This window comes from Phocoena sinus, chromosome 3 (genome assembly GCF_008692025.1).
Source record: "Phocoena sinus isolate mPhoSin1 chromosome 3, mPhoSin1.pri, whole genome shotgun sequence".
NCBI classification, from domain to species: domain Eukaryota; kingdom Metazoa; phylum Chordata; class Mammalia; order Artiodactyla; family Phocoenidae; genus Phocoena; species Phocoena sinus.
The window spans coordinates 2,489,119-2,514,935 of NC_045765.1; the positions used below are offsets into that span (position 1 = coordinate 2,489,119).

Below are 25,817 nucleotides of genomic sequence, written 5' to 3' on the forward strand. Positions count from 1 at the left end.
ACTAGACAGGGTCTCGGAACAATTATCAAACTCTGGAATATCGAAACAGGTTGGTCAGAAGATATTTTTTCTTTTTCTTTTTTTTTTCTTTTTTCTTTTTTTTTTGCTATTTCTTTTTTCTTTTTTTTTTTTTCTGGGTCGGTCAACACATTTTGGTAGAAACAAAAGGGAATGCTTTGTTTTTCTTTTCAAAAAAATTTTTTTTCTTGAGTTTATGAAGTTCACTGGTGCCCCGTCTGGCACGAGGCCCCACCGGATGTCCAAAAAACAAAAACAAAAACAAAAAAAAAACCGAACTTGACTCTGTGCTTCAAGGGGGGTTTTCACGGTTTGGGTAGCTATACAGAGGCACCCCACAGGATTTCCCTCCCCACCCCAACTAGGAAACAAAAATCCACTGTCGTTTGATTTTTTTCCCCCCATTTCTTTTCTTCTTTGTACCTGCTCAGAAAGATTAAAAAAACAAAAAAAACTTTGTAGAGGTATCTCCGGTGAAGGGATGCTGAGCCCGTGCAAGCTGGGCTTGTCCAGTGCACGTGGCGATCTTGGTCATGAGATTGTGAATTCCAGGCTGGTGATCCAAAGGCAGGGAGGGTGGCCGCCTACCCTTGGGAAGGGGCTCCAGGGGTGGGGGGCTCCCCCGACCCTGTCTGTCCCCGACGGAAAGCTAAGGGCTATTGGTCACATGAGTAAGGCTATGACTGGGGAGGGGAGAGGGTGGGAGAGGCCAAGGGGTCTGTTTTGTGCCTACAACTGGGGAAGGCAGGGCCCTGGAACGAAGGGGATGGGGGTTCCAGAAGCTGCAGCTAGGACCAGGGACACTGAAGCCGGCTGAGCCCACAGGCTCGCGAGAATCGTCGATAGCGGGGGGAGGGGGGTGTCAGAAGTCCTGGAGGTATATCGCGTTGGCTGATGATTCCCGGTGCTTGGCCGGCGACCTGGTCTGACATGACAGCGGGAGGTGGGGGACACTGGGCTGCCCCGCCAGCCTCAGCCCTTCTGAGCGTCCCTGCTGAGTGACCGGCCCAGGGTCACCTTCTCTTGGATGGAAGGAAGTCGGAAAAGTTTGGTCCCTTGATCTATACTCAAAAAATATATATACTGTCTATAGCTCTATATATATATGCATATATATATATATAGGAAAAGTTGAGATTTCATTTGGGGAAGCCACAAAGGTTGTGTGTGTGGGAGGAAGGTGGGAGCGAGGAAATCTCCCAGGAGGGGGCAGTGAACCCCTTGGCCCCCAACTCAGAAGTCCCCCGCAGACCATGAAGCCCCCTCCCCATTCCATGTGGCCTTGGGCAGCGTTTCACATTATGGGGAGGGGGTCAGGGGGGAAGGGGGGGCTGGTGTCCAAACTCAGTTGTAATTTACGTAAAAGTCCTGGATCAGTTGGAAGTGGGAAGGCCCCTCACCTGGCGGAGAAGGGAGGGGCGTTAGGGCGCGGCGCTGGGAGCGGGAGAGTCACGTCGGCCGACGACATCACCTCCCACCCACCCCCCTGCCCTGGCCAGGCTGGGGTCTGGGAACCCAAGGGCCCCCACCTTTGCAGAAAGAGTCCATTTCGGGGTTTGGAGGCTGACACACCCGGCTTGGAAGGGACCGAGGGTCGCCAAGCCCGTGTCCTCATCCGGCCACTGGGGACAAACATTTCTTTCTGCCTCCTCTTCCCAGCTCCCTGCCCCTGAAGCTCCACGAAGCAGTTCCCCACCCTCATTTCTGTTCATTCGTGGTGCTGGAAACAGTGTCTGGCGCACAGTAGGTGCTTAGTGAGGATTTGCCGTCAGCATGTTCAAAGCACGCCGATATCCTGTTGTTGACCTCTGGTGGCGGATTTCCGCGAGCGCGCCCCCGACGACCCACGACCCGGTGACTGAACACCCTCGAATCTGTGGGTGCTGCCCCGGCAGGGTCTGGGAGCAGCCCCTCACTGAGCACCTGCTTCGCACCAGACCCCAGAGGAGCCTCTGTGATGATGATGGCGACGGCGGTTAAGAGGAAAATATCAAAAAGACTTATCCAGAGCTTTCCAGGTGGCTGGTCCTGGGCTCAGCCGGGAAAACACCGAGTGCCCTGTGAATCCGCCCCACGACCCCTGGAGGAGGCCACAGGCACGGGCCCATTTCACAGATGAGGCTTGTCAAGGCTTGGGCTCACTTATAAGTTTCCCCATTGGCCCCTGAGGCTCACGGCTCATTCCCCAAAGAAGCGATGAGTTGACACAGGTGTTCACTCTGATGGCACAAACACTCTTGGGGATTTGCTCATTTGTTCGAGGGGATTTCCGACACACACACCCCGCCGCATGCTGTCGGGTGGGGCAAATATTCCACTCTCCCATCAACCCACTGGGTATGAATTATGCCAAATGAAGAGCTCCCAGAGGGGCCCAGCTGAGGGAACAGATTCTTAGGACAGGACAGAAACACCTCCCCAGAGCCCGCCCCCACCCCAGACCAAGCCCCATCTCTCAGGTGAACTTCTTTTCATCCTTCAAAGCCTTCTCCAGGAAGGATTCCCTAACTACCCTCCCCAACCCCATCCTACTGCTCCGGTTCCAGCCCTGACCACGGGGGTGGGGGGTGGGGGGGGATTGGGGGTGTCTTCGTCCAGCTCTGTCCCCGTCAACCAAACCTGGGGGCTCCTTGTAGCCTCTTGCAGCATCCCCCCAGCCTCGGGAGGGCTTGGAGAATGAGGAGGGGGTGCGGACAAGACCGGGGTGGGGGCGGGAGCAGGGGCGGGGCCGCCTGGCGGCTCACCTGGGCCAAGCCCGCAGCCTCGGGGCGCTGTGGGCCGGTCAGTAGGGGTGTCCCGGATCTTTGGGCCGCTTCAGCTGCACTTTGAGCCTCTTCATGCCGATCTGAAAGCCGTTCATGGCCTGGATGGCGGCCTGCGCGCTGGCCGGGTTGTCAAAGCTCACGAAGCCTGTGGAGACCGGGGTGGACCCACGATGGAGGGCAACGCGGGCGTCCTCTGCTCGCTCCAGCGCTGCAGCCCTGGCTGCCCGGCTCGCGGGGTCCTGGGGGCGGGGGTGTGCGCTCGCAGGGGCAGACGGCCCAGGGAGGAGTGAGGGCTTCGCAGAGCACACACAGCAGCCCTGGCCTGGTTCTGACACGCGCTGGGCTTGCGTGCCTGCGGGACGGGGCGCTCACTCCTCACCTGGGGTCTGCTCTGCTGAGACTTCCCAACTGACGTGGGGGACAGGCTGGCTCTCTGGGGGCCCCGGGAGGGCCATGTTCTCCCTCCCCAGACCCCATGCCTGCCTCCTTCGAGGCTCTGGATGCCCACCCTGTGCCTCCTCTGAGATCTCTATCCATCAAGGGTCTTGTCTGCCCATGTGACTGTGTCTGTCTGTCTGTCCTTGTCTGTTTCTCTGTTTCTCTCTTTGTGTGTGTGTGTGTGTGTGTGTGTGTGTGTGTGTCTTTGTGTTTCTTCTCTCTGTTCCTCCCTTTCTGTCTCTTCTCTTTTGGTCTCTGTCTCTCTTTCCAGTCCCAGACCCCCCCTCACCCTGGGCCATCAGAAACACTCCAGCATTCCCCCACCCCCGCCTTAAGCTTCCACCAGCATGACACCCTCCACCTGGCCCTACTCCTGCCCCTCACATGTTGGTCCTCACAGACTTCCTGGGGGACTGTGCAGAGACCACAGGGGCTGCGGAGGTCCTCCAGGGGGAGAGGACTGCATGTGCGGGCATTTGGGGGCAGGATACCTGAGCTCCATGGGAGAGGCTGGGTGGGAGGTCATGCAGAGAGATGGTGGGGTCAGGGCTGAGGGGTCTGGCTGAGGCCCATGGGAAGCCATAGGGGAATCTGGAGCTGGGGTGGGTGGATGTATTCACACCACCCACACCTCCCATTACATAGAGGAGGAAACTGAGGCTCAGAGAAGGCATGTGACCCCCTGACTGCTGAATGTGACAGAGTAGGTTTTCCTCCAGAAATTTCCTTCTTCTTCCTGGAAGCAGGATGTAGAGGAGGGAGCCTGGGCACTGGAGGGGGGGTGGTGTCCCTAACTTGCTGTGTGACCTCAAGCATGTCGCTTGACCATTCTGTGCCTCTCTTTCCTCCCCATGTAAATTGGGATAATTCTTCCCTTTTATGGTTGGATAATGAGTATATACAGGAGGTGCTTAATAAATAGTCAAAAGTCGACCCTTCCAAGAGGACAGGGTGGGTTCAGAGCCCAGATTTTGGAGTCAAACAGACTGGTTCTAACCTAGGTTCTGCCTCTTTGCTGCCGTGTGACTTTGGACAAGTTACGTGCCTCTCTGAGCCTTAATGTCCTCTGTTTCTGGGGACAAGGAAGTCCTCCCCACAGCCCACAAGGCCCTGCACGACCTGCCCTGTCCCCTCCCTGCCCTCCCCTCCTCCCTCTCTCCCCCTTGCTCACTCTGCTGCAGCCACACGGGCCTCCTCGCTGTTGCTCCAACATGCCAGGCACTGTCCTGCCCCAGGGCCTTTGCACATGTGGTTCCCTCTGCCTAGAACACTCTTCTCCAAGACACCCCATGGCTGGCTCCTCATCATTCAGGTCTCAGTTGAAGTGTTGCCTCCTCCTTATCAGTCTGTATTTTCTTACCAGTTTTATTTTTGTCTATACCATTTATAACTCCCTGGCCTATATCCTATATTTGTTAATTTCCATCTCCTCCCCCTGGACCTGTGCTTTCCAATTTGGTTGGCAGCCACTGGCCATGGGTGGTTATTTCAACTGAAATTCATTAAAATTAAGTAAAATAAAAAATTCAGTCCTTTGGTCACACTGGCCACATTTCAAGCGCTCAGCAGCCACATGGGGTGGTCGGCTCAGACAGCAGAGATGTAGAGCATTTCTATCATCGGAGAAAGTTCTACAGGCAGAGTGGCAAGACTGTGAGCTTTCAGGGCAGGGATTTTTGTTGGCTTCTTGCACTGCTGTGTGCCAGGCACAATGCTGAGCGGTGGCACACAGTAGGTGTACCATATGTCTATTTGTTGATGAATAAATGAACAAAGGAGTCTTAGAAATGCTGCATGGTGAGTGCTTTGGCACACAGTAGGTGCTTAATAAGTGTTTACTTTGATTATAAATGTGATTCTTTTTTTTTCTTTTCTTTTTTGGCCACACCGCTTGGCTTATGGGATCTTAATTCCCCCACCAGGGATTGAATCCGGCCCTTGGCAGTGAGAGTACGGAGTCCTAACCACTGGACCTCCAGGGATTCTTTTGGACCAGACCTGTCTCATGGCTGACCACACCCTCCCAACCCCCATTCCAGGGTGAGGGGCGCATGGGACAGGGCTGGCAAGCAGGAGGGGGCACCCGCAGCAGGGACTCACCAAAACATTTGCTCTGGTTGGTGGCCCGATCCATAAACACCTTGGAGGAGATGATATTGCCGAAGGGCAGGAACATCTGCGTCAGCTCCGTGTCTCCAAACTCCTGGGGGAGGTGGTAGATAAACAGGTTACAGCCTTCGGGACCTGTAGGTGGGGGAGAGAAAGACATAAAGCCCCCAAGGAGAGGAGGCGGACCCCCGGGGGAGGGGCACGGGTCCGGAGCCCACATCTGACATCTCCAGCTGTTGGGAGAGGGGTGCCCTGTGACACTCAGAAAGAAGAGGCATGGAAGTGGCAGGAAGGGGAGGCCGGGAGCCCTAATCCCTTGTCTATAAAATCCCACACTCAAACACTCCAAACCTCTAATGATCCTCAGGCCCCAGAGAACTTATAAAATTTGTATGATCCCTACCCTCCACAACTGAGATAAATTCTTCCATCCCAGACCCCAGATAATCCAAAAATCCCATACAACCCCAACCCCGGAAAATCCCTAAGCCTCAAACTCCTGGTCATTTATAGAAATCAGATGAACTGGGCGTAGGGTATACGGACACTCTGTACTGTCTTTGCAATAACTCCATAATTCTAAAACTGGTTTTAAAATGAAATATGCCTTTTTGAAAGTCTGATGATCACAGAATAAAATCAGACTAGTAGTTGCCTGGTCCTAAACCCCAAATATCCAGATATTTTTCAAAACCTTGGATAACCCTCCAAACCTTGGATAATTTTCAAAACCTTGGATAATTTCAAAAATGATGCAAAAATAAAATCAAGTAAAATAGAGATTATTCTCTAGTCCCGAACCCCAGATATCCTGAAACCACCGGTAATTTTTAAATGATATGCTATACCAACCAGAAATAATTTTTTAAAGCACAGCTAACCCTCAGAATCATCCCCTCCCCCAGTAATCCCCAGTCATGGCTCATATAAGAACCATAAATAATAATAGCATTTTAAAATCTTGATTATCCAAAGTCATCAACAGTCCTCAAACCTACCTCTAATCCAAAACCTACAGACAACCTTCTCCCAGGTCCCCCCCCAAAAAGGTAGCCCTCAAACCACCGAGAATCCCCCCACCCTCACAATGAATATTCCCCACCCCAGAAAATACAAAATCCAAGATTACACATTCACATCCACATCCACCCTTATCTTCCTGATGGGGACCACAGTGCTGCCAACATGCTTCTTGTTGCTGTCGTTGTTGTTGTTGTTTGTTTTTGTTTGTTTGTTTGGCCGTGCCCCGAGATTTGTGGGATCTTAGTTCCTCGACCAGGGATTGAACCTAGGGCCACGGCGGTGAAAGCGCCGAATCCTAACCACTGGACCTCCAGGGAATTCCCTGACATGCTTGTTTTCAAAATGCAAGTGTGTTCCCATACAACTGATATGTTATGGAACAGTTTTGAGCAAACAAGAATTTTGTGTTTGTCTGTGTGCTATCTCATCTCCAAGAAACACTAGGTGAATGCAGAAAACCACACGCAGCTGCACCGAACCTCATAAGAAAGCAAAATGTGTGTGTGCGTGCGCGCGCGCACACACACACACACACACACACACACACACACAGCTTCAACATCCAACTTTCTCAGTTCTCCAAGCATGTTATGCGCAGGGCCCATCCCCGTCTGGGGTTCCAACTCTCCGTCTGATTTCAGACAAGCCTTTCCATCACTTCAAGGTAACTCACATGCTGCAACCCCTCGGATGCCACTTCCCCCTGCAAACTTGCGGTCTTTTCCAAGATAAAGTACCAAATTTATTGTCCTCTTCGGGTACCTCTAAACTATCTAACACGCATAAAACTGTGCTACTGTTTTCATTAGCATCTTATCTTTTTTCTTTTTTGGCACCTCACGGCCAACGTTTCTGAATGGTGTACCACGACCGCATTTCCCCCACGAGCCTTGTAGTTGGTATTGTGAGGTTCTGCAAACTGAGGTGACTTTCCAGAAAGCATACATCCTGTTACAGCAGCACGGACTGCATCGGGACCAGCTTTTCTCCACTGCACCCTGCCAGTGTTCCCCTTCCTGCAGGCCCAGGGCAAGGGAGAAATTGAACAGAGCCTCACAGAAATCAGTCTGCGGGCCAGGCCACCCGCAAGCTTCCCAGGTCGTGGGGCGATTTGGGGCTTTTCTGGTTGGTTGCCTCTCCCCAGCCCCCGCTCCCACCCCCACTAGATGGATGAAGGAGAGGAAGGGCCTCCCTGGCTGAGTGCCCACCATGTGTCAGGAACCGCCGCTGCTTACTCCACAGCAAGGGGAGTAAGGTGGTCGCCTGAGTGGCAGATGAGGAAACTGAGGCCCGGAGCAGTGAGGTGCCTTCCTTATGACGCTCACAAGTCAGAACTGCGTGGATTTGAATCCCGGTCCTCCGACTCCAGAATCTAACTCCTCGCCCCCTTGACTTTACTGAGGAAGCCTCATTTGCCCCGAGATACCTCACCATGCCACCCCCTAAATTCTCTCCAAAAAATTTCAGAGAATCATCCCGTTCTGGGTCACTGCTATCCCTACTGGGTCGGGACTAGCCCCATTCCCACTTTCCGGAGGAGGAGACTGAGGCTCAGAGAGGAAGAGTCAGTCGCCCCCCCAAACACCCATGGGCTACGCCGGGGCTTGAACCCAGGTATGTCCGGACCCCAGGCCGAGCGGTTCCCCGAGGCCAGGCCGAGCCGGGGGTCCTGGAGGTGGAGGGGGGCGGTCAAAGGGCGGGGCTGGCGCCCAGGGGAGGTCGCGGCCCCCTCACCTTCTCGCTGCTGCTGCTGCAGGAGGGGCGGCGGCTGGGGGACGCTGTGCGCGATGGGCGTGATGGCCGCGGTGGGGTACATGGCTGCAGAGACCGGGAGCGAGACACAGGGCGGAGCGGGCGTGAGGCCGGTGGGCAGCCGGCGCGCGTGGGGGCGGGGCTAAGACGTGAGGGGCGGGGTCACAGCTGAGGGTGGGGCCAAGACCGGGTCTAGGGAAGGCGGAGGGGTGTGGTCACATGGGAGAGACGGTCTGAGGGCAAGGCCAAGGACCCGTCTAGGGAAGAAGAAGGGGGCGTGGTCATATTCGAGGACGGGTCTGGGAGGGGCGTGGTCGCATTGGAGGGAGGGGCCAAGGCAACAGGGAAGAGCAGAGTGGGCGTGGCCCTGGCTGAGGGCGGGGCCAAGGCAGCCTTTAGGAAGACAAGCCAGAGATCCGAGCGAGGCCCTGGCAGAGGCGGGGTCAGTCTGGGCAGGACATGAGGGGCGGTACCAAAGGCAGGTTATGAGGGGCAGGGCCAAATGTTGAAGAGAGGCGGGGCGTGGGGGAGGCCAAGAACTGGAATTGGGCTCAAAGTAGGAGGCACAGGCAGAAGAGGGAAGGTAGGATGAGAGGACGGCTCTGAGGGCAGGGACCATAGCTAGGTGTGGCTAGGGGCGTGGCGTGGCTAGCCCAGGTAGGACGCCGGGGGCCGAGGGGCAGGGTCACGCGCGGGGCGGGGCCGCGCTGCCTCCCTACCTGTGTACTGCTGTACTCCGGAGAAGGCGGGATGAAGGGTCTCGGCCACCGTCGGGCTCTGAGCTGCGGGGCAGACGGAGGGGCTGAGTGGGGCGGGGGCAGCAGAAGTCGTCCATCCACCCCGCAACACCCACCCCCAGCTTCACTTCTGCATAAACGTTTCACAGGTATGGAAACATTTTACAGGTGGGGAAACCAGCTGGCATAGGGCCGCTCAGGTAGGAAATGAGAGAAGCCAAACTCGAATCCAGGTTTCTCAGACTCCAGAGAGGTTTAACAATCAACCCCAACTCTCTGTCCCCATCCTGACCCCTCTTGGTCCTCTCTTTCATTCTCTGGATTCTCCAGGACTCCAGGTCTCTGCTTTTGATCACCACCCATCCCCATCCCTTCCCTTTATCCCTCCCCACACCTTGATCATCAGACACCCTATGGATCCCCTACGTGGCTGTGACCTTCCGACGGTCCCTAGGGGAGGACACAGGGGTAGGGGAGAGCTTGTCTAGGCAACCAGAGCTGGAGAGTCTGGGGAAAATTGAGCAAAAAATCTTGAATGGAGAGAGGTTGCTAGAAGATGGGGTGGTGATGGGGGAGAGGTAAGACAGTAAAGAGGTCGCATGAACGAATTACTTTATAGTGATGGAACAGTTCTGTATGTAGATTGTGGTGGTGGTCACATGAAACTATACCTGTGATAAAATGACATAGAACCATGCACACACACACACACACACACACAAGTGCCTGTAAGTAGTGAAGTCTGAGTAGGCTCTCCAACTCCCGTTGAGTTCATTGTACTGTACCAATGTCAGTTTCCTAGTTTTGACAACATACTGTGGTTACATAAGATGTTAGCATCCAGGGACGCTGGGTGAGGGGTACCAGTACCTCTCTATATTATTTTTGAAACTCCCCGTGAGCGCCAATCATTGCAAGGTAAGAATAAACAAATTCTCAGCGGTGGAAACGCAGATGACATACTTCACCTAAGCAAGGTGTGGGAAGATGTTTGCCTTGAAATTATGGTATAGGGTAGAGGAAGGTGAGACCTCTGCTTCAGGAGGGCAGAGCCCAGCCCAACAAATCAGTGCATGGCCAATATTGAATTAATGAATTAATGAGTGAATGAATGAATATGGGCACTGATATTTTCCCAAATGGTAACGATTACTAATGAAGATTGATGGTGCCATTCTTGGTACCAGGTGACGCGTTAGCATTTTACAGACTGATTGCCTCGTCAGTGCAATCTCATGAGATGACTGATGTTATCCGCCCCATTTCCCAGATGAGTAAAATGAGGCTCAGAGACTTAAAGAAACCTCCCAGGGCCACTGAACTGGAATTCGAACCCAGAAAGGTCTGGATGCAAAGTTTCTATGTTTAACCTCTTTCTCTGTGCCCACAGCTAGTATCTGTTCACCTGAGACTCCCTTTGTCCTGCCCCTTTGTTCCCTGGACACCAAGGCATAGGGACTCATGCTTGTCCCGGGGACACCCTCCCTGCCTCCTACCACTCTCCTCGGCCCCCGGGGACCACCCGAGTTACCTGGGTAGGGCACAAGGCCATTGGCATATACGGTTTCTAGGGCGGGGTGCCCGCCAGGGAAGGGCACAACACCTGCGAAGCCATTGGTGATTGGAGCCACAAGGCCGGGCACGGCGGTGGTGCCGAGCAGCGGGGGCGAGTGCAGTCCTGGGGAGCGGAAGAGCGTCACGGGGAGCCTGATCCTGGCCCCGGCCCTGCCCACCCATCCATGGGTCCCTGGCGGACTCTCACCAGAGGCAGGGGCGATGGGTGTGGCGGGCAGCCCGTTAAGGCTGACGGCGCCGATCTGCTGGATGTGGCAGGGTGAGAAGGCCACGCCGGGGCTCAGGTAGCTGCCTGAGGTGGACAGGACCGTTGTCTGCTGCTGCATGAGCTGGGGGTGGAGAGGGAGTCAACGTGCACAGTCAAAGTGGCACCTGACCTGAGATCACGGCTCATGAGGTGGGGGGCGGGTCCTCCAGGAACTAGGGGGTCAGGCCGGGTATCTTGGCTCAGGTCGGGGTCAGGGATCAGTTAGGAATTGGGGCTCAGCCTGGCATTAAGTCTCAGTGTAGGATCAGGGCCTAGACTAGGTTCCAGGCTCCTTTAGGAATGAGAGCTCAGCCAGGGATTAGGGCTCAGTCTAAGATCAGGACTCAGTCTGGGACCAGGGCTCAGCCAATGTTGAACTCACTCAGGGCTGGGTCTCAGCTTGGAGTCAGCCAGGAGGTTTAGCTAGAATTCAGGCTAATCTAGATTTGGGGAACAGCTAGGATCTGGGGGTCAACTCAAGGTTGGATCTTCATTTGATGTTCACACCGGGTGAGGGTTCAGGCTGGATGTAGGGGTTGAGTCTGGTGTCCTGTCAGTCCAGAGCTGGGGTCAGCTTGGGCTCGGAGCATAGTCCATGGTTGGGGGCTCAGCTGGGGTTGGGGTCAGGAAGCGGCCTGGATTTGGGGACTCAGCCACCGCCAGAATGAGGCCCTGAGTCAGAAAGACTGGGCCAGAGAAACAGAAAGATGGGCAAAGAGGCAGAAGCCCTAGACCGAGAATAGATGGAGAAAGAGAGTGAGACAGACTGAGCCAGATCCCCAGAGAAGTCTCAGAAGCCCTGCTGGAGACAGAAGTGTGTCTGCTGGGGTCACTCACAGCCTGGGCGTAGGCACTGTAGGGGCTGAAGGGCAGGGTGAGGGACGGCGTCAGGATGCCCAGCTGGCCCACCATCTGCTGCATGCGCCGCAGCGTCCGCTCCTTGTCCGTGTCAGCAAACTTGACCACCAGGCTGGAGGAGGCACCCTGCAGGGGCAGCCGCAAGCAGGGAGGGAAAGAAGGGGGGACGTAGCTGGGACTCTGGGGTCCCTTACGAGGGGTGTAGGGGTGTGGATAGCAGCAGCTGTCAGCCCCACCCTCGAAGTTCCAGGTGCCACAGTGAGGACAGTCTGGAGATCAGCATCCCAGGTCTCGCACTTGACCCTGCAGCCCCCTCGTGTGCACAAGTGGGGCGTCCGGGCGCGGGGGGCTGCATCTGGGGCATAGTGAGGACCCTGACTGTCAACCACACTCTCAAGATGGGTGGAGAATCCAACTGCTGGAGGGGAACAATGGGGGCCCACATGGGGGACCCTATAGCTGTCACCCATACCTGAGAACAGGTAAGGCTCCAACCATCAGAGAGGTTGAATACCTCCTCTGATGGAGAGCTCACTCCCTGCGCCGCCCACCAGCTCCATCACTGGACAGCTCGGAGCAGGAGAAAGCCTGACCTTCGGATGAGCTGACTCCTGCCCCTCTAAGGATTAAAACTGATGCCTGAGGACCCAGAGAGCAATAGAAGGAAGGATCTGAGACTGCCCTGCTCTTCACACCCATTTCCCAGAACAACAGAGAGTGGGTCCCGAAGGCCTGTCTTCCCCGTGGCAGATTTGGACATTTATGTACAGTGATGGTGGCTCCCAGGGCCACTTTCCTTGGAGGCAGGGCCACCCCCAACACCTGTGTGGTCCCCTCCAGCCTCTCACTGCTGCAGGCCCACAGGCTCCCGGCTCCAGACTCGTCCCCACTCTGGCCCCACGGGGACATTTCCAAATGACCTGGTCCCTTCCCTCTGGGGCCCCCCATCACCCTAGGAGGAACCCCACACTTCTCAGCCTTGAACTGCAGGCCCCTCCAGCCCCATCTCTCCCTGCTCCTCTGGGGCTCACACACATTTGCACACACTTACACATGCATTCCGCCCACACACTCACCATTGACACACACACATACATACACTCCCAAATACGTGCACATATACTCACACACTCACGTGCACAGTCACACATGTACACACGTGACCGCCTACATTCACATGCATGCTCACTCCTCCACACACAGACATCTGCCTTCACACTCCTACAGATGTACACACGTGCACTAGCTCCCCCCACGTCACCCACACACTCGCACATAAACATACATGTGCACTCAGATACATGCTCGCACACGTGTGCTCACACGAACACACCCACTCAACACACGTGTGCATATGCAGCCACACGTGTACACGTGTGTATGCACCAGCGCACACGTGCACACGTATCCATACCCATTACACACACCTCGTGTGCACACTGACACCCACCTACTCACAATCACACACAGACACGCACACGTGCACACACCAACACACACACTGGCCTGCGCGTACTCGCGTACGGGCAGCCACGTGCTGGCAGGACATCCATACACACTCCACACTTACTTTCAGGCTCACACACACAATCACACACATACACCCACCCATACCACCATCAGAGATTGCGCCTCTTCTCCCCACCATGACCTCTCTGAAGAAGGGCCAGGGGCTACCAGATGGCTGGGATGGTAAGGCCGGGCCCCCTTGCTCCTTTCCCACCCCTACTCCCATCGCCCAGGGCAACTCCGACTCACCGGCATGGTCTGGCTGCCATGCAGGGCGTGGATGGCCGCCTGAGCCTCCGTATGGGAGGAGAACTTCACGAAGGCACAGCCTGCTCCGAGAGAAGGGGAACGGGTGAGAGGCCACAGGAGAGGGGCTGACAGCCCTGCACGGCCGGTCAGCGTGGACACAGGCAGCCCAAAAGTCGGACATCCGAGAGACAGCCAGCCATTTGTTCAGACAGACAGCTGGACAAGGAAGGATCAGACAGTAAGACAAGCACACAGCCAGCCAGCCAGACAGCGGTTTGTCCAAGACCTCATCAGAGGGTGTGAGGAGGTGCACAGGTGGAGAGGCAGGCCCTGCCCATTAGAACAAGTGAAGGGGATGGGCTTAGAGAACGCCCACTAGCCACCAATGCCACGAGATCCAGAGCTGTAATCAGATACGCAGAATTAGAGTGACAAACCATCAGACACAGACACAGAGAGATGCAGTCCTGTGGGCACACTCAGGCAGAGGTACACTCAGACCCAGACAGATACGCCCATGTGGCCAGAGTTGGATAGATGGGGATGAAAAGTCACCAGGCAAGGGGAGAATCAGGTGGACAGACAACCAGAGACCACCAGACACAGGCGAATCCAGACAGACGGTCATAGGCTACAGTTCCAGACAGAGAGAGGGCTATGGAAGAGCCAGGCAGATTTGGGGTAAGGGGGGTGAAAATGTTCCGGGACTAGATAGTGGTGACAGTGGCACAGTTTTGTGAATTTTGTGAAGCACTTCACTGCACACTTTAAAAGGGTGAATTTTACAGTATGTGATCATATCTCAATTACAAGAAAAGAGTCAGGCAAATAAACAGTCAGGGACCATCAGATACATTCAGTCCCAGTAAGATAAAGTTGCCAGGGCAGAGAGAGGCAAACTGAGACTCAGTCCCAGACAGATGAACCTCAACACGTAGAATCAGGTAGACGGAGACCACCAGGCACATGGATACCCAAACAGAAATAGCCATTTGGACACTCAGAAAGAGTGTCAGAGACTAAGAGACACAGGCGGAGTGATACTCAACCCTAGGTACATGCAGTAAGGTGAGTAGACCAGAAAACAAGTTTCTGGAGATCATTAAACAATCATTCCTGCATGGTACAACCATACAGGAACGGTGGAGCAAGTAGGATCAGGCACAGGACATAGGCAAATCCAGATGGCAACAGCCCCATGGACAGAGTCAGGTAGAGACAGGCAGCCCCAGACGGACACGAGCACACGGGTAAGACCGCGTAGGACTGGACAGTCTCTGCTCGCCCCGCCCCCCGGAGCCGGCCCCGCCCTCCCATGTGCCGCTTCCGCCACCTGAGCGAGCCCCACCCTCTTGTGTACCTAGCGGGGCCCCATACCTTAGCGGGGCCCCATCCCTCCAGCCCGCTCTCCACGTGCTAGGCCCCGCCCACTATGGGCCAGCCCCGCCCCACGATCCCGGCCCCGCCCCCTGGATCCCGCCGCGCTCTCCTGTGCCTGCTCCGCCCCGCCCCATCCTTCCAGCCCCGCCCTCCCACAGCCCCGCCCCCAGCAGCCAGCCCCGCGCACGGCCCATCACCTTTGCTGCTGCCGTCGGGCCCCCGGAGCACGGTGCACTCGTCTATGACCCCGAAGGGCTGGAACAGCCGCAGCACGTCCTCCTCTGACTGCTGCTTGTTCAGCATCCCCACAAACAGCTTCCGGTCCCCTGTGGGCGGAGACACCACCTCAGCCGAGTCCTAGGCTCCGGGAATTTTCTCCGTCCATCCAGCAGAGAGTGGAGGTAGCAGGGCGTGGAGCAGGGCGCCTGGACCCCCACTGGGCCCTCTTCTGCGCGTGTGAGGAGGACACAGCCACGCGCTTTCCCTGCCTGGGTCTCTCCACCTTTCCACGTGCCTGCGAGGTCCCACCTCATGGAGTGCCCCCTGCCTCGAATGCCTCTCTGTCCAACTGCTTCCACCCTCTGGGCAAAACGGCCTCTCCCTCCTATGCACTCAGAGTCCACACAGAGTACCAGGGTTAGGAACTGCCTTGCCTGGCCCGGGTCCATGTCTCTCTGTCTGTCTGCCATCTAGATTTTCCAGGCTGGGGTGAGCGCTGAGGGCCCCTGCATCCTCACAGTGCCCAGCAGAGCTCCCCGCCCAACCTTGCCAGGGCTCAGGAGGGGCCAAGCAATCAACGTCTATTGAATGAATGAACAGTGTGTGGGCACAAGACCAGGTGCTTGGGGAGCCTGGGGTTGGCTTGGGGCCTGGCTGCAGGCCTGGCTGGGACCTGCCCAACTCTAAGGCCAGCGGCCAGTCTGGACCAGCCTCTCCCATGTGAGGTACCAGAACTCTGTCCCCCACTCCCCCTGGGGGAATTGCGCTGCTCCCCTGTAATCAGGAACGCGGCAGCTTCCTCTTCCAGGAAGGGTGAGCTTGGTTACTATGGAAACCCGTTCTCTGGCAGCTGTCACTCATAGGGGTGGGAGGGAGGGAGAGACGTATGAGGGAGAGAGAGAGGGACAGGGAGAGACTGAGAGACAGAGACAGGCAAAGAGAGACAGTAAGAGGCAAAGAGAGATACACAGAGAAGCACAAAGAGAACCAGAGAGATAGGAGGAGAGAAAAAGATTAGGAGAGAGAAACAGAGATGGAGGGAGAGGGAGAGAAGGAGAGAGAGAATGAGAGACAGAGAGACAGAGATGAAAACATGCAGATCCCCCCACTCTAGTCCCTGACCCACAGTGGAAGCCAGGCTGGAGAGTGTGAAAACAGGCTCCCATTCCCGATGGGCTTTACCAGGATCCTACACATACACAGAGGTCCTAACAGCCCTACCCCCTACAGCACCTCCAAGGCTGGCTGCTCTCCCTCAGCCCCCCATCCACCTGAGATGGGGAGGGGATTCAAAAATATCCAAGAATGACTAGCCTTGGATCCCACTGGGGACAGCCAAGCATCTCCCCATGGGCACACAGCCACCCAGAGGTCCAGCCTAATGCAGACACAGGGCCCAGCCTGCACACCCACGCGCCCAGCCGGGAACAGTCAAGCACACACGCTTGAACATATACACCCACGCAAAGCCCAGGCACGCAGATGTGCACACAGTCAGGCAGGCACCCCCACTGCACCTGCCAGAAACACACATGCACTTGTGCACACACTCGCATACATCTGCGCACAGCCGTGCCCAGAAGGCATGCTCATATACACACACCTGCACTTGCTCAGACATGCAAACATGCACATACACGCAGAGCCCAGAAACCAATCCATAGTCCTTCAGGGACCCCATCCCCTCTGCGTCTGAAGATCCCCGTTATTGCACCCTGAGACGAGTGGGGTATTTCAAGTTCTAGGGGAAAGCAGCAGGACCTGGCCACACCTCCCACTGCTGGGCCTGTGGCCCTGTGGTTAGGAGGAGGGGACACGGCCTCCCTACTCTCCCACCCCACCCCAGCCTGGGCCTCTGCCTCTCCCACCACCTTTGTGCAAGGATTTCCCTCCTCCCATTCCTCTGCCAACCCGCAGCCTGGTGGCCACGGAGAGATGACAACTACCTCCTCGGCTTTCGCTGTCCGCAGGCTTCACCTGGATTGGCCGTGCCATCTGTGGAGAGAGGGGGGAGGGAGGTCAAGGTGGGCAGTGGGGGTAGCATGGGTGGGAGCTTCACCTGAGCTCTGCTGGGCACTCCTGTCCACCTCCCCAGCCTCAGCATCCCACCAACCTCTGGCAGCAACCAGCACCTCAGTCACACCAAGTGACACATGGTCCCACCTACAGGGCTTTGCTCTTGCTGCCTGGAAAACTCCCACTTTGCCTTCAAAGCCCAGTAACAATAACCCTTCATCCAGGGAGTCTTCTTGCCTCCCCAAATGTGATAGATGGTTTGCAAAGATGGCCCAACTCCTGCAGTCCCTGTATGTGATGTGATTTTGTGGTTCCTCTCATCAAGAACTGGAGTCTATTTCCCCACCTTTTGCTTTTGGACTTGGCCATGCGACTTGCTCTGACCAAGAGAATGTGGTGGAAGTGAAGCTGTGAGAGTTCCAAGCCTTGCCCTCAAGAGAAGTTGCCTTTTTGGAGCCATGGAGGTTGCCAGGTGGACAAATCCAGGTGAGTTACTGGAAGACGGGACATCTCATGCACAGAGATGCCCTGCTGACACACAACGCATAGGAGTCCTGGCTCAGCTAGCCTCAGTCGAGCCCCAGTTGACTGCAACTGCATGAATGACTCAGGACAAACCAGTAGAACTGCCCAGCTAAGCCCAGCCTGAGCTTGTTAACCAACAGAATCATGAACAAATAAAATGGTTGGGGCAGTTTATTACTCAGCAGTAGCTGACTGATACACCAAGGCAGCTACTTTTGGCCAGCTCCCTGAGCCTCGAGTGGGGGGAACTGTCATACTTCAGTGGACTGGCCTGCAATCTGGACTTATTGTTCTGGACTCTGTCCCCCACTCTCAGCACTGAAAATGGAAGAAACCAGTGAACTGTTCAGTGGAAGAAATCCTTCTCTAACCCCCACTCCTGCAATTTACCCAGCCAGGGGTATCAGCTAATGCGAGTATTTCAGAACAGATTTGAGGGATGTGGGGTTGGGTGGCATTTGCTTCTCTGTTGATTCTAGGACAGAATCTTCCTCCCAACCTGGTGTCTCTGGTGAACTCCTACTCATCCTTCAAAACCCAGCTCAAAAGTCCCCATGCAGGCAAACCTTCCACCTTTTCGGGTCCCTTCCTCCCTCTGCCTCAGGGCAGGAAGTGTCTATGTGTTGCTCTGTTTCCCTCCAGACTGAGACCATAACATCACAACCCCGCCCCTCAGGGCAGGGTACAGGAGAGAATCAGAGGAGTTTGCTGAACTGAACTGGCCAGAAGGAAGTGGCCAACACCCATCAGCATAGAAAGGCACCTGGTCCCTCTGCACCAGGCCTGGGGTTGGAACAAGTGCTGGTCCTAGCCCCCCTCCCAGGTCAGACAATCTCGGAGTAGATCCCCACAGCCATTCAGAGGTGCTTGATAAACATGTTTTTAAATCACAGTGCAGCTGCCCAGCAAGCTTTCAGAAAGATGCACAATTTTTACGCTCTTTTACAGATGTCAAAATCAAGGCCTGGAGAGGTCATTTTTCTGCTTCCCTTCCCCTCGGTGAGCCCCTCCCGCTCTGATACCCTCCCTCTTTCTGAGTGTGTGTCTGGGGCACATATGGGCCTCCTCAATGTGAATACAGCCTTGGGAGCCCCAGACCAGAGAGGCTTCTGTTTTCCCCCCTTGGCCCCCACTTCCCCCAGCCCAATCTTCCTGCCACCCACCCACACCCTCAGAGGAACCCTGACCACCTGGGAAAGGCCAAACCACATCCCCCTTCCCCCACCATACACACACACACACACATACACACACACACACACACACACACACACATCCTGGGCCGTCTTCACCTGGGTGCCACACCCCTCTAGCTGGAGGCGGGAGGGGAGATTATTTCAACCGATGGGACCAGTTTCTGGACTGAGGGCAGACTGAGGTGGTGAAGGGGGGTGGAGGGGATGGGGCACCTGGGCTCCAGCCTCCCGTTCCCCCACCCCTCTCACCCGCCTCCGCTGGCCCTCACCTCCCCCCCCCCACCCCCAGCACCTTGGACAGATGAGGATGGGGTTGCCATGGCAACGCTGATTCACCACACGGAAGCTGGCAATTGTTGTTGCCATGGAAACCGCCTCTTAGGGGCGAGCCCAGCTCCTGCCTTGCACAAAAGAGATATTTAAATATAATCTTCTGGAGATGGATGAGCCGAGGGAGGGAGCGAGGGAGGGGGACCACAGGGAGGGAACATGCCCCCATCACGGCATCCTCCATCCCCACCCCATTCTCGCGGCCTGGCTACCTGCTTCCCATCTCCCCCACCCGCTGCAGAGCCTGGGACCTTCCGCCTCCGACTGGGAGGCCTCTTTCCCCTCCTGGGTCAGGTCGGCGGGGGGGTGGGGGCGGTGGTCCTGGTCTGGCTCTGAGAAGCCAGGTGGGCAGCCCCTTCCTCTCTAGTCACCCCCTCGAAAGCCGAGGCTGTGAGGCCCGGCCATCCACACCCCGCGGACCCGCGCCTCGCCTTACCCACCGGCCTGCAGACGCGCGCCAGGCTGGCATCCATGTGCCGCCTCCCGCCCGGCTGGCCCTGGGCGCACGGGCGCGCACACGCCGCACGCACACTCGGGCTCCGGGCTCCGCGCCTCGTTCTCCGTGCCCAACGCCCAGGCGATCCGCCCGCCAGAGGCCGGGCCCTGCGCGCGCTGCCCGCCCAAGCCGGGAGGAGGCGTGCCAGGGGAGAGCTGGGTCTCCCCCCCACCCCAACCCGCCCATCTGGCTCTGCCCACCTCCTTCCGGCTCCCTCTCTCCATCTGTCCCACTGAGGTCTTTGCCGAGTGCCCTTCCTCCCTCCTCCACCTTCTCTGGCTCCCCATCACCGCACCCTTTCCCTGCCCCCTCCCTTCCTCTTTTCACTTATTCAACAACATTCCCCTGTGCCTCATGCTGAGTAATTCCGCACCCTCAGGGAGCACTCCACTAGTCTGGCAGAGGGGGAAACAGGGGCATATGCAGACACTTCCAGACTCATGGGGTCAGGGTTGGGGCAGAGGGAAGGATCAAGTGCTGGGAGACCTAGACCTAGAACAATGAAGAGCCAAAGGCTATCATCCTGGGGGTGCACTGAAGATGGAAAATCTGCAGTGGGTTTTGAAGTATGGATAGGAGTTGGTGGTGGGGCGGGGGGAGCATGTTGGAGCCATACCTATGTCCACTGATTCGTTTAATCTCCAAACAACTTTATGAGATGGGAACATGCCCCTTTTACAGATAGCAAATCAGAAAGAGAGAGGAGAAAATCAGAAGCAGGGGTCAGACCTACTGCCAGTTTCCTCAGGGGCCTCTGAGGACACAGCCATTCCTCCAGCCAAGGATCAGGTGGGATAGGGCTCTGGGTGGGCATACATTAAGTGGCTGGAATCCAGTTCTTGCTCTGCCACCTATCTTTTGCTGAGTGACTTCAATCAAGCCATACACCACTGGGAAAACAGGGTCCCGTATGTCTGACCTGTGTGTATTACAGATGGGGAAACTGAGGCCACTGTGGGGAGGGACTGCCGGAAGATTCTTCGGTAGACAGGCTGGGGCCCAAAATATTCTCCTGGATTTGCAAAGCTACACCTTTAGATGTGGGGGCCCAGGGAAAGCCCCAACTGGGTGGTTTCTGGATGGTGTGGAGGGGAAGGAAGCAAAGTGGACCCCTATCTGGGCCGCCCGGGCTACCATTTCAGCCTCTTCCTCTCCCACTCGAGCCCCAGCCCAACCTCCAGACCAAGCCCCTCTCCTGGTCTAGATTCTGCCTTGGCTCCCTATTGCCCTTGAGGTAGAGTGCCAGTTCCTCATCCTGGCATTCGAGGCACCTTTACTGCTCAGTCCCAGCCATTCCGGCCCCCTCCTCCTCCCACACCCCGAGGACACAGGGCTGGAATACGTCCCTGTACACCCCATCCTCGCCCCACAAGCCCCTTGAATGCCACCTACCCCCGAAGCCTTCCCCTCCATCCCCATCTGCTTTGGTTGCTTTGCCCAGGCATTGCCTTGATGGTGACACATCCCCCAACACACACACCGTCCCTCTTTGGAATGAACTCCTGAAGTCAGGGCTGGGGGGCTCTGGGAACTCCTCCCCAGAAAGACCCAGCATAGGGTCCACGAATGACAACTGAGATGAAACAAGACGAGACCTATGGTTTCCAGACTCCCGTCCTGTGGGCAAGAGTGAGGCAGGCGTGCTGGGCACAGTGCCCTGCACGGGAAGTAACCCAAGAGCTCGTGCCAGGCATGTCTGCATTGTCCCCATTTCACGGGAGGAAACAGGCTCGGCAAGAGACATGACTGGCCAGAGTCCCACAGCTCGACTTGCCTGGGACCCTGCGTTCATTCACTCAGCATCTATTTGCCAAGTGTGTGCTCAGCATCTGGCCTGTGTCACCTCAAAGGACCCTCAAAACACTCCGCAAACCCACTTTACAGACTAGGATACTGAGGTCTGGGGAAGCCAAATCATGAGACATTCGGCACTTTGGGGCCCCCCCGCCCATTCTCAGGGTTGGCTTGACTCTGAGCTGAGTCATGGGATATGGGGGTGGATAGTGCAAAGGGACCACCTCAGAGACCCCTGTGTGCACAGAAGGGGCTTCAGGAGGGGCCTGTGGGGGGACTCATAGCTGGACAAACTCATCCTTTTCCAGGGTGCTCAGATGAGCAGCAGGGCGGCCGCCAGGTCTGGGGCATCCCTCACCCACCAAGGCCTTCACAAAGAAAGAGATGGAATTGCCTCACATGGCCCAGCCCCTCACCGTCCAAGAGGCAGGATCTGGACCTGTTGCCTGTTGTTGATGGGGGTGAGGGTGTGAGGAGGGGAGGGGGGGATCCCTTCCATCCACAGGAACCCCGTCCTGGGGTTTGACAGCCAGCAAAGAACTCCTGCGGGAATCAGAGACATCTGCCCAGCGTGGATTCCAGGGTCCTGCGGTCCATTCTGGGTTCTATTCTGGGATTCTGTTATTCAATGTAGGATCCTATTCCAGAGTGCTGAGATTTGATTAAACTGCGTCCCCCACGGACGCTGCTGTCATACTCGAGGAGAGAACTGGAAGTGGGAGTGGGTGGGTCACTCGCTGCAGAAAGCAGCATTATGGGGGTTGGGGGCCTGGGCTCTGCCAGGGCACGGAGAGAGGCACCGAGCCGGCAAACGACGGGGACCACTCCCCTCCTGGGTCATCAAGAGACAGAAAAACAGAAGTGTCCGCTTTATACGACTCCTCCAACACACACACACACGCACACACACACGGGGACAGGAGAGATGGTGGCTGTCTGTCTCTAGCGCCGCAACCCAGCCCCGGCCGCGCCGCAACCCAGCCCCGGCCTCCCCGCCCCCCGACTCCCGAGAGGTGCGCGCGCGGGTGTGCGCGGAGACGTGAGCCCGCGGGGTGGGCTTTCTCTTGAAGCCGCCGAGGCTCCATTCTCTGGCGGAGACGCCTGGGAGGGGGCTCGGACGCCTGTGCTCAGCTGCCGCTGACAGGCAAGGGGGTCTCGTGCGCAGTAGCCCCCATGCCTCCTCGTGCGATCAGCAAGCCAGCCTCCAGCGCTAGTTCTGAAAGGCTGATTCCATTTCTGCGGGTGTTCTCAGGCAGGGAGGCTCACCCCCCAAATCAGCTTCTTCGCTCATCAGAATTGGAAGATACGCGTACTCAGGGATCGGAACTCCTGGGTATGCACCTGACCCAAACGTGGCACGTGTCCACCAAAGACAAAACACCGGCAATGATCTCTATGCCTTAAGAGCAAAACTAGAAACAACCCAAATGCCCACCAGCAGGAGAGTGGACGAAAAAATGGTGTGTCACAGCCATGGAATACCACACAGCGATGACAAAGTGCAAAGCGCTGAGGCGTGATATTGAATCTCACGGGCGCGGTACCAGAAGAAAAGCAGGGGTTGGTTACCGTAAAAGTCAGGGCAGCAGCTCCTCCAACAGAAGAGAGGGGCTTGGGCTTGGGGACGTGGGACGGGGTGGTGTCCAGGGTGCCAACTGTGTAGAGGTAACAGGGTGCTTGCTTTTTAATCAGTTGGGTTGCATGCACTTTTCTCTAAGTATGCAGTATTTTTCAAATTTTAAGAAAAAAAATTTTAAGCCAGGCTCTACTCCCACAGAATGCTGCCCCAGTCAGGAGGTGGCCCCCAGGGGCCCCTCCGTCCCCAGGGTCCAGCCCCAAGCCACCTCCTTCTTCTTTATCAAACATCAGCCCGCACCTCCAGGGAGGAAGGGGGCCAGCTTTGCAGGAACTGAGCCAGAGAAGCCAGAGGCTCAAGGTCTGTGGAGCTGGGTGGGTGGAGCTGCAGTCCTCACTCTGCTGGGTGACGTCAAACAAGTCCCTTCCTCTCTCTCACCACAGTCTCCCCACCTTTCAAATGGGGTGAGCAGCAGCCCTGGTGCTCCCCTGACATGGCAGATGGATGAGGTGCCCCGGCAGTGCTGGGAAACAGTGATAACCCTGGGGAAACTGAGGCCCAAGAAGAGAAGGGCATTGCTTGAGGCTCCTCACCCATCCCCAACTGTCAGCAGGTGTCAAAGAGAGACGGGGAACTCCCTAGCCTAGATGTATGATGACTCTGCACCATGCTCCTGGTTCTAGAACATTGTAGCCTGCACTGTCTAATATGGTAGCTGACTCCCAGCCTAGAACATTCTAGGTCTGCACTGTCTAACATGGTAGCCGACCCCAAGTCTAGAACATTCCAGGTCTGCACTGTCTAATATGGTGGCTGAGCCCTGGTCTGGAACGTTCTGGGTCTGGGCTCTCCAAAACAGTAGTTGATCCCTGATCTAGAATATTCTAGATTTGCACTGTCCAGTACGGTAGCCCTTAGCCACATGTAGACATTGGAAGTTTAAATTTACATCTATTAAAATTAAATAACATTAAAACTTCAGTTCCTGTGTCACTCTTGCCCCTTTTTAAGGGCTCCATAGCCACACGGAGCTAGTGGCCACCCTATTGGACAGCACAGAGAGAACACTTCCACCTTCAAGTTCTGTTGGACAGCAATGGTCTATAATGGGGATTGGCAAACTACAGCGCTATTTGGGCCCCCAATCTGTTGTTGTCAATAAAGTTTTACTGGCACACAGCCATGCCCATTTGTTCACTTGTCATCTGTTACTGTTTAACACTTTGAGTAGATGTGACAGAGGCTGTATGGCCGGCAAAGCCATACATTTCTGCTTTACAGAAAAAGCTGGCTGACCCTTGGCCTGGAACATTTTAGAACTATGCCATCCACTAGAGCAGCCGACAGCCACATGTGGCTACTGAGCGCTTGAAATGTGGCTTGTGTGACCGAGAAATGGAACTGTGTTTAATTGTGTTCAGTTAAAATTAATATAGGACTTCCCTGGTGGCGCAGTGGTTAAGAATCTGCCTGCCAATGCAGGGGACACGGGTTCCATCCCTGCTCCGGGAAGATCCCACATGCCGCGGAGCAACTAAGCCCACGTGCCAGAACTACAGAGCCTGCGCTCTAGAGCCTGCGAGCCACAACTACTGAAGCCCACACACCTAGAGCCCGAGCTCCGCAACAAGAGAAGCCACCGCAATGAGAAGCCCGCGCACTGCAACGAAGAGTAGCCCCCGCTCGCCGCAGCTAGAGAAAGCTGGCGTGCAGCAACGAAGACCCAACGCAGCCAAAAATAAATAAATAAATTTATTTTTTTAAAAAAATTAATATAAAGGTAAATCTAAGTCTAAAACCTGATACTAGCCGACTTCATTCTTGGAAAACCTTTACGTATGTTTAGGACAATTTGGGCAAGTGAATCTACTTTTTCAACTGTCAATTTTATAAAATGCAAATCCAGATCGAGCATCTCTGATAACCACTGAGTGTCCCACTTGAGATGGACTAGAAGTGTGCAATCCACACACCGGATTTTGCAACACTTAGGATGAAAAAAAGGAATGTGAACTATCTCGTTAATACGTTTTACGTGGGCTCTACTGACTGCCTCTTGATAGGATTTTGGAGATAAGTGGGTTAAAATAAAAGATAGCATTAAAATTCATTTCAACTGTTTCTTTTCACTCACTAAATGATGCTCCTAGAAAAATCTAAATGCTATACATGGCTTGCATTCTATTTCTATTAGCACCGTTCTAGAACATTAACCAGCTCCTTATTCTCCTAAACAGGGTTTCTCAGCCTCAGCACTGTTGATTTGGGGCTGGGTAATTCTCCATCATGGCGGGCCGTCCTGTGCACTGTAGGGTTTGGAGCGGCATCCTCTGGCCTCTACCCACAAGATGCCAGCAGCATCTCCCGGTCATGACAACCACAAATGTCCCCAGACATTGCCCAGTGTCCCTGGGGGCAGTAAACTTGTTCGTCAGGCTCTCACATGTCCTTGCACTCAGCAGGCCAGGCATGTTCCTGCTTCCAAGTCTTGGTATACCCCGTGCTCACACCACCCCCATCTGCCACAATCCTCCCCATTGCTCAAGACTCAGCTCAAATGCATCCCCCTCCAAAAAGCCACCCTGTTTGCCCTCCGCGAGGCCATCAACGCAGGTCACCTGGTTCTCCCTTGAGATGCTGCCCACAGTGACCCTTATATCTGGCTCTTCATTTTGTGGTCACCCCTTGTAGTGAGTTGAATGGCCGTCCTCCCTAAAAATATGTCCAAGTCCTAACCCCTGGAATCTGTGAGTGGGAACTAATTGGAAAAGGCATCTTTAGAGATGTAATTAAGTGATAGATCTGGACACGAGGTCATCCTGGATTTAGGTGAGCCTTAAATCCAATGACTGGTGTCCTCATAAGAGAAAGGCAGAGGGGCTTCCCTGGTGGCACTGTGGTTAAGAATCCGCCTGCCAATGTAGGGGACACAGGTTCAAGCCCTGGTCCGCGAAGATCCCACATGCCGCAGAACAACTAAGCCCGTGCGCCACAACTACTGAGCC

At 55.5% G+C, this 25,817-nt stretch overlaps 1 protein-coding gene across 2 annotated transcripts in view; it reads right to left on the reverse strand.

The window, feature by feature from the left end:
• Window positions 1–557: 557 nt before the first annotated feature.
• CELF5 (CUGBP Elav-like family member 5) overlaps window positions 558–25,817 on the reverse strand; it is a 48,551-nt gene continuing 23,291 nt past the window's right edge. The window contains exons 3-12 of one of the 2 annotated variants that reach the window (XM_032628805.1): window positions 16,823–16,874; window positions 14,858–14,986; window positions 13,281–13,360; window positions 11,502–11,648; window positions 10,605–10,746; window positions 10,374–10,445; window positions 8,825–8,887; window positions 8,088–8,171; window positions 5,322–5,424; window positions 558–2,928 (exon numbers count right to left, since the gene is read on the reverse strand). In XM_032628805.1, coding sequence (XP_032484696.1) covers window positions 2,913–2,928; window positions 5,322–5,424; window positions 8,088–8,171; window positions 8,825–8,887; window positions 10,374–10,445; window positions 10,605–10,746; window positions 11,502–11,648; window positions 13,281–13,360; window positions 14,858–14,986; window positions 16,823–16,874 — 888 coding nt within the window. In that variant the 3' untranslated portion in view covers window positions 558–2,912. Of the gene's footprint in view, window positions 2,929–5,321; window positions 5,466–8,087; window positions 8,172–8,824; window positions 8,888–10,373; window positions 10,521–10,604; window positions 10,747–11,501; window positions 11,649–13,280; window positions 13,361–14,857; window positions 14,987–16,822; window positions 16,875–25,817 lie in introns of both variants that reach the window. The other variant, XM_032628804.1, reaches the window with a different exon arrangement.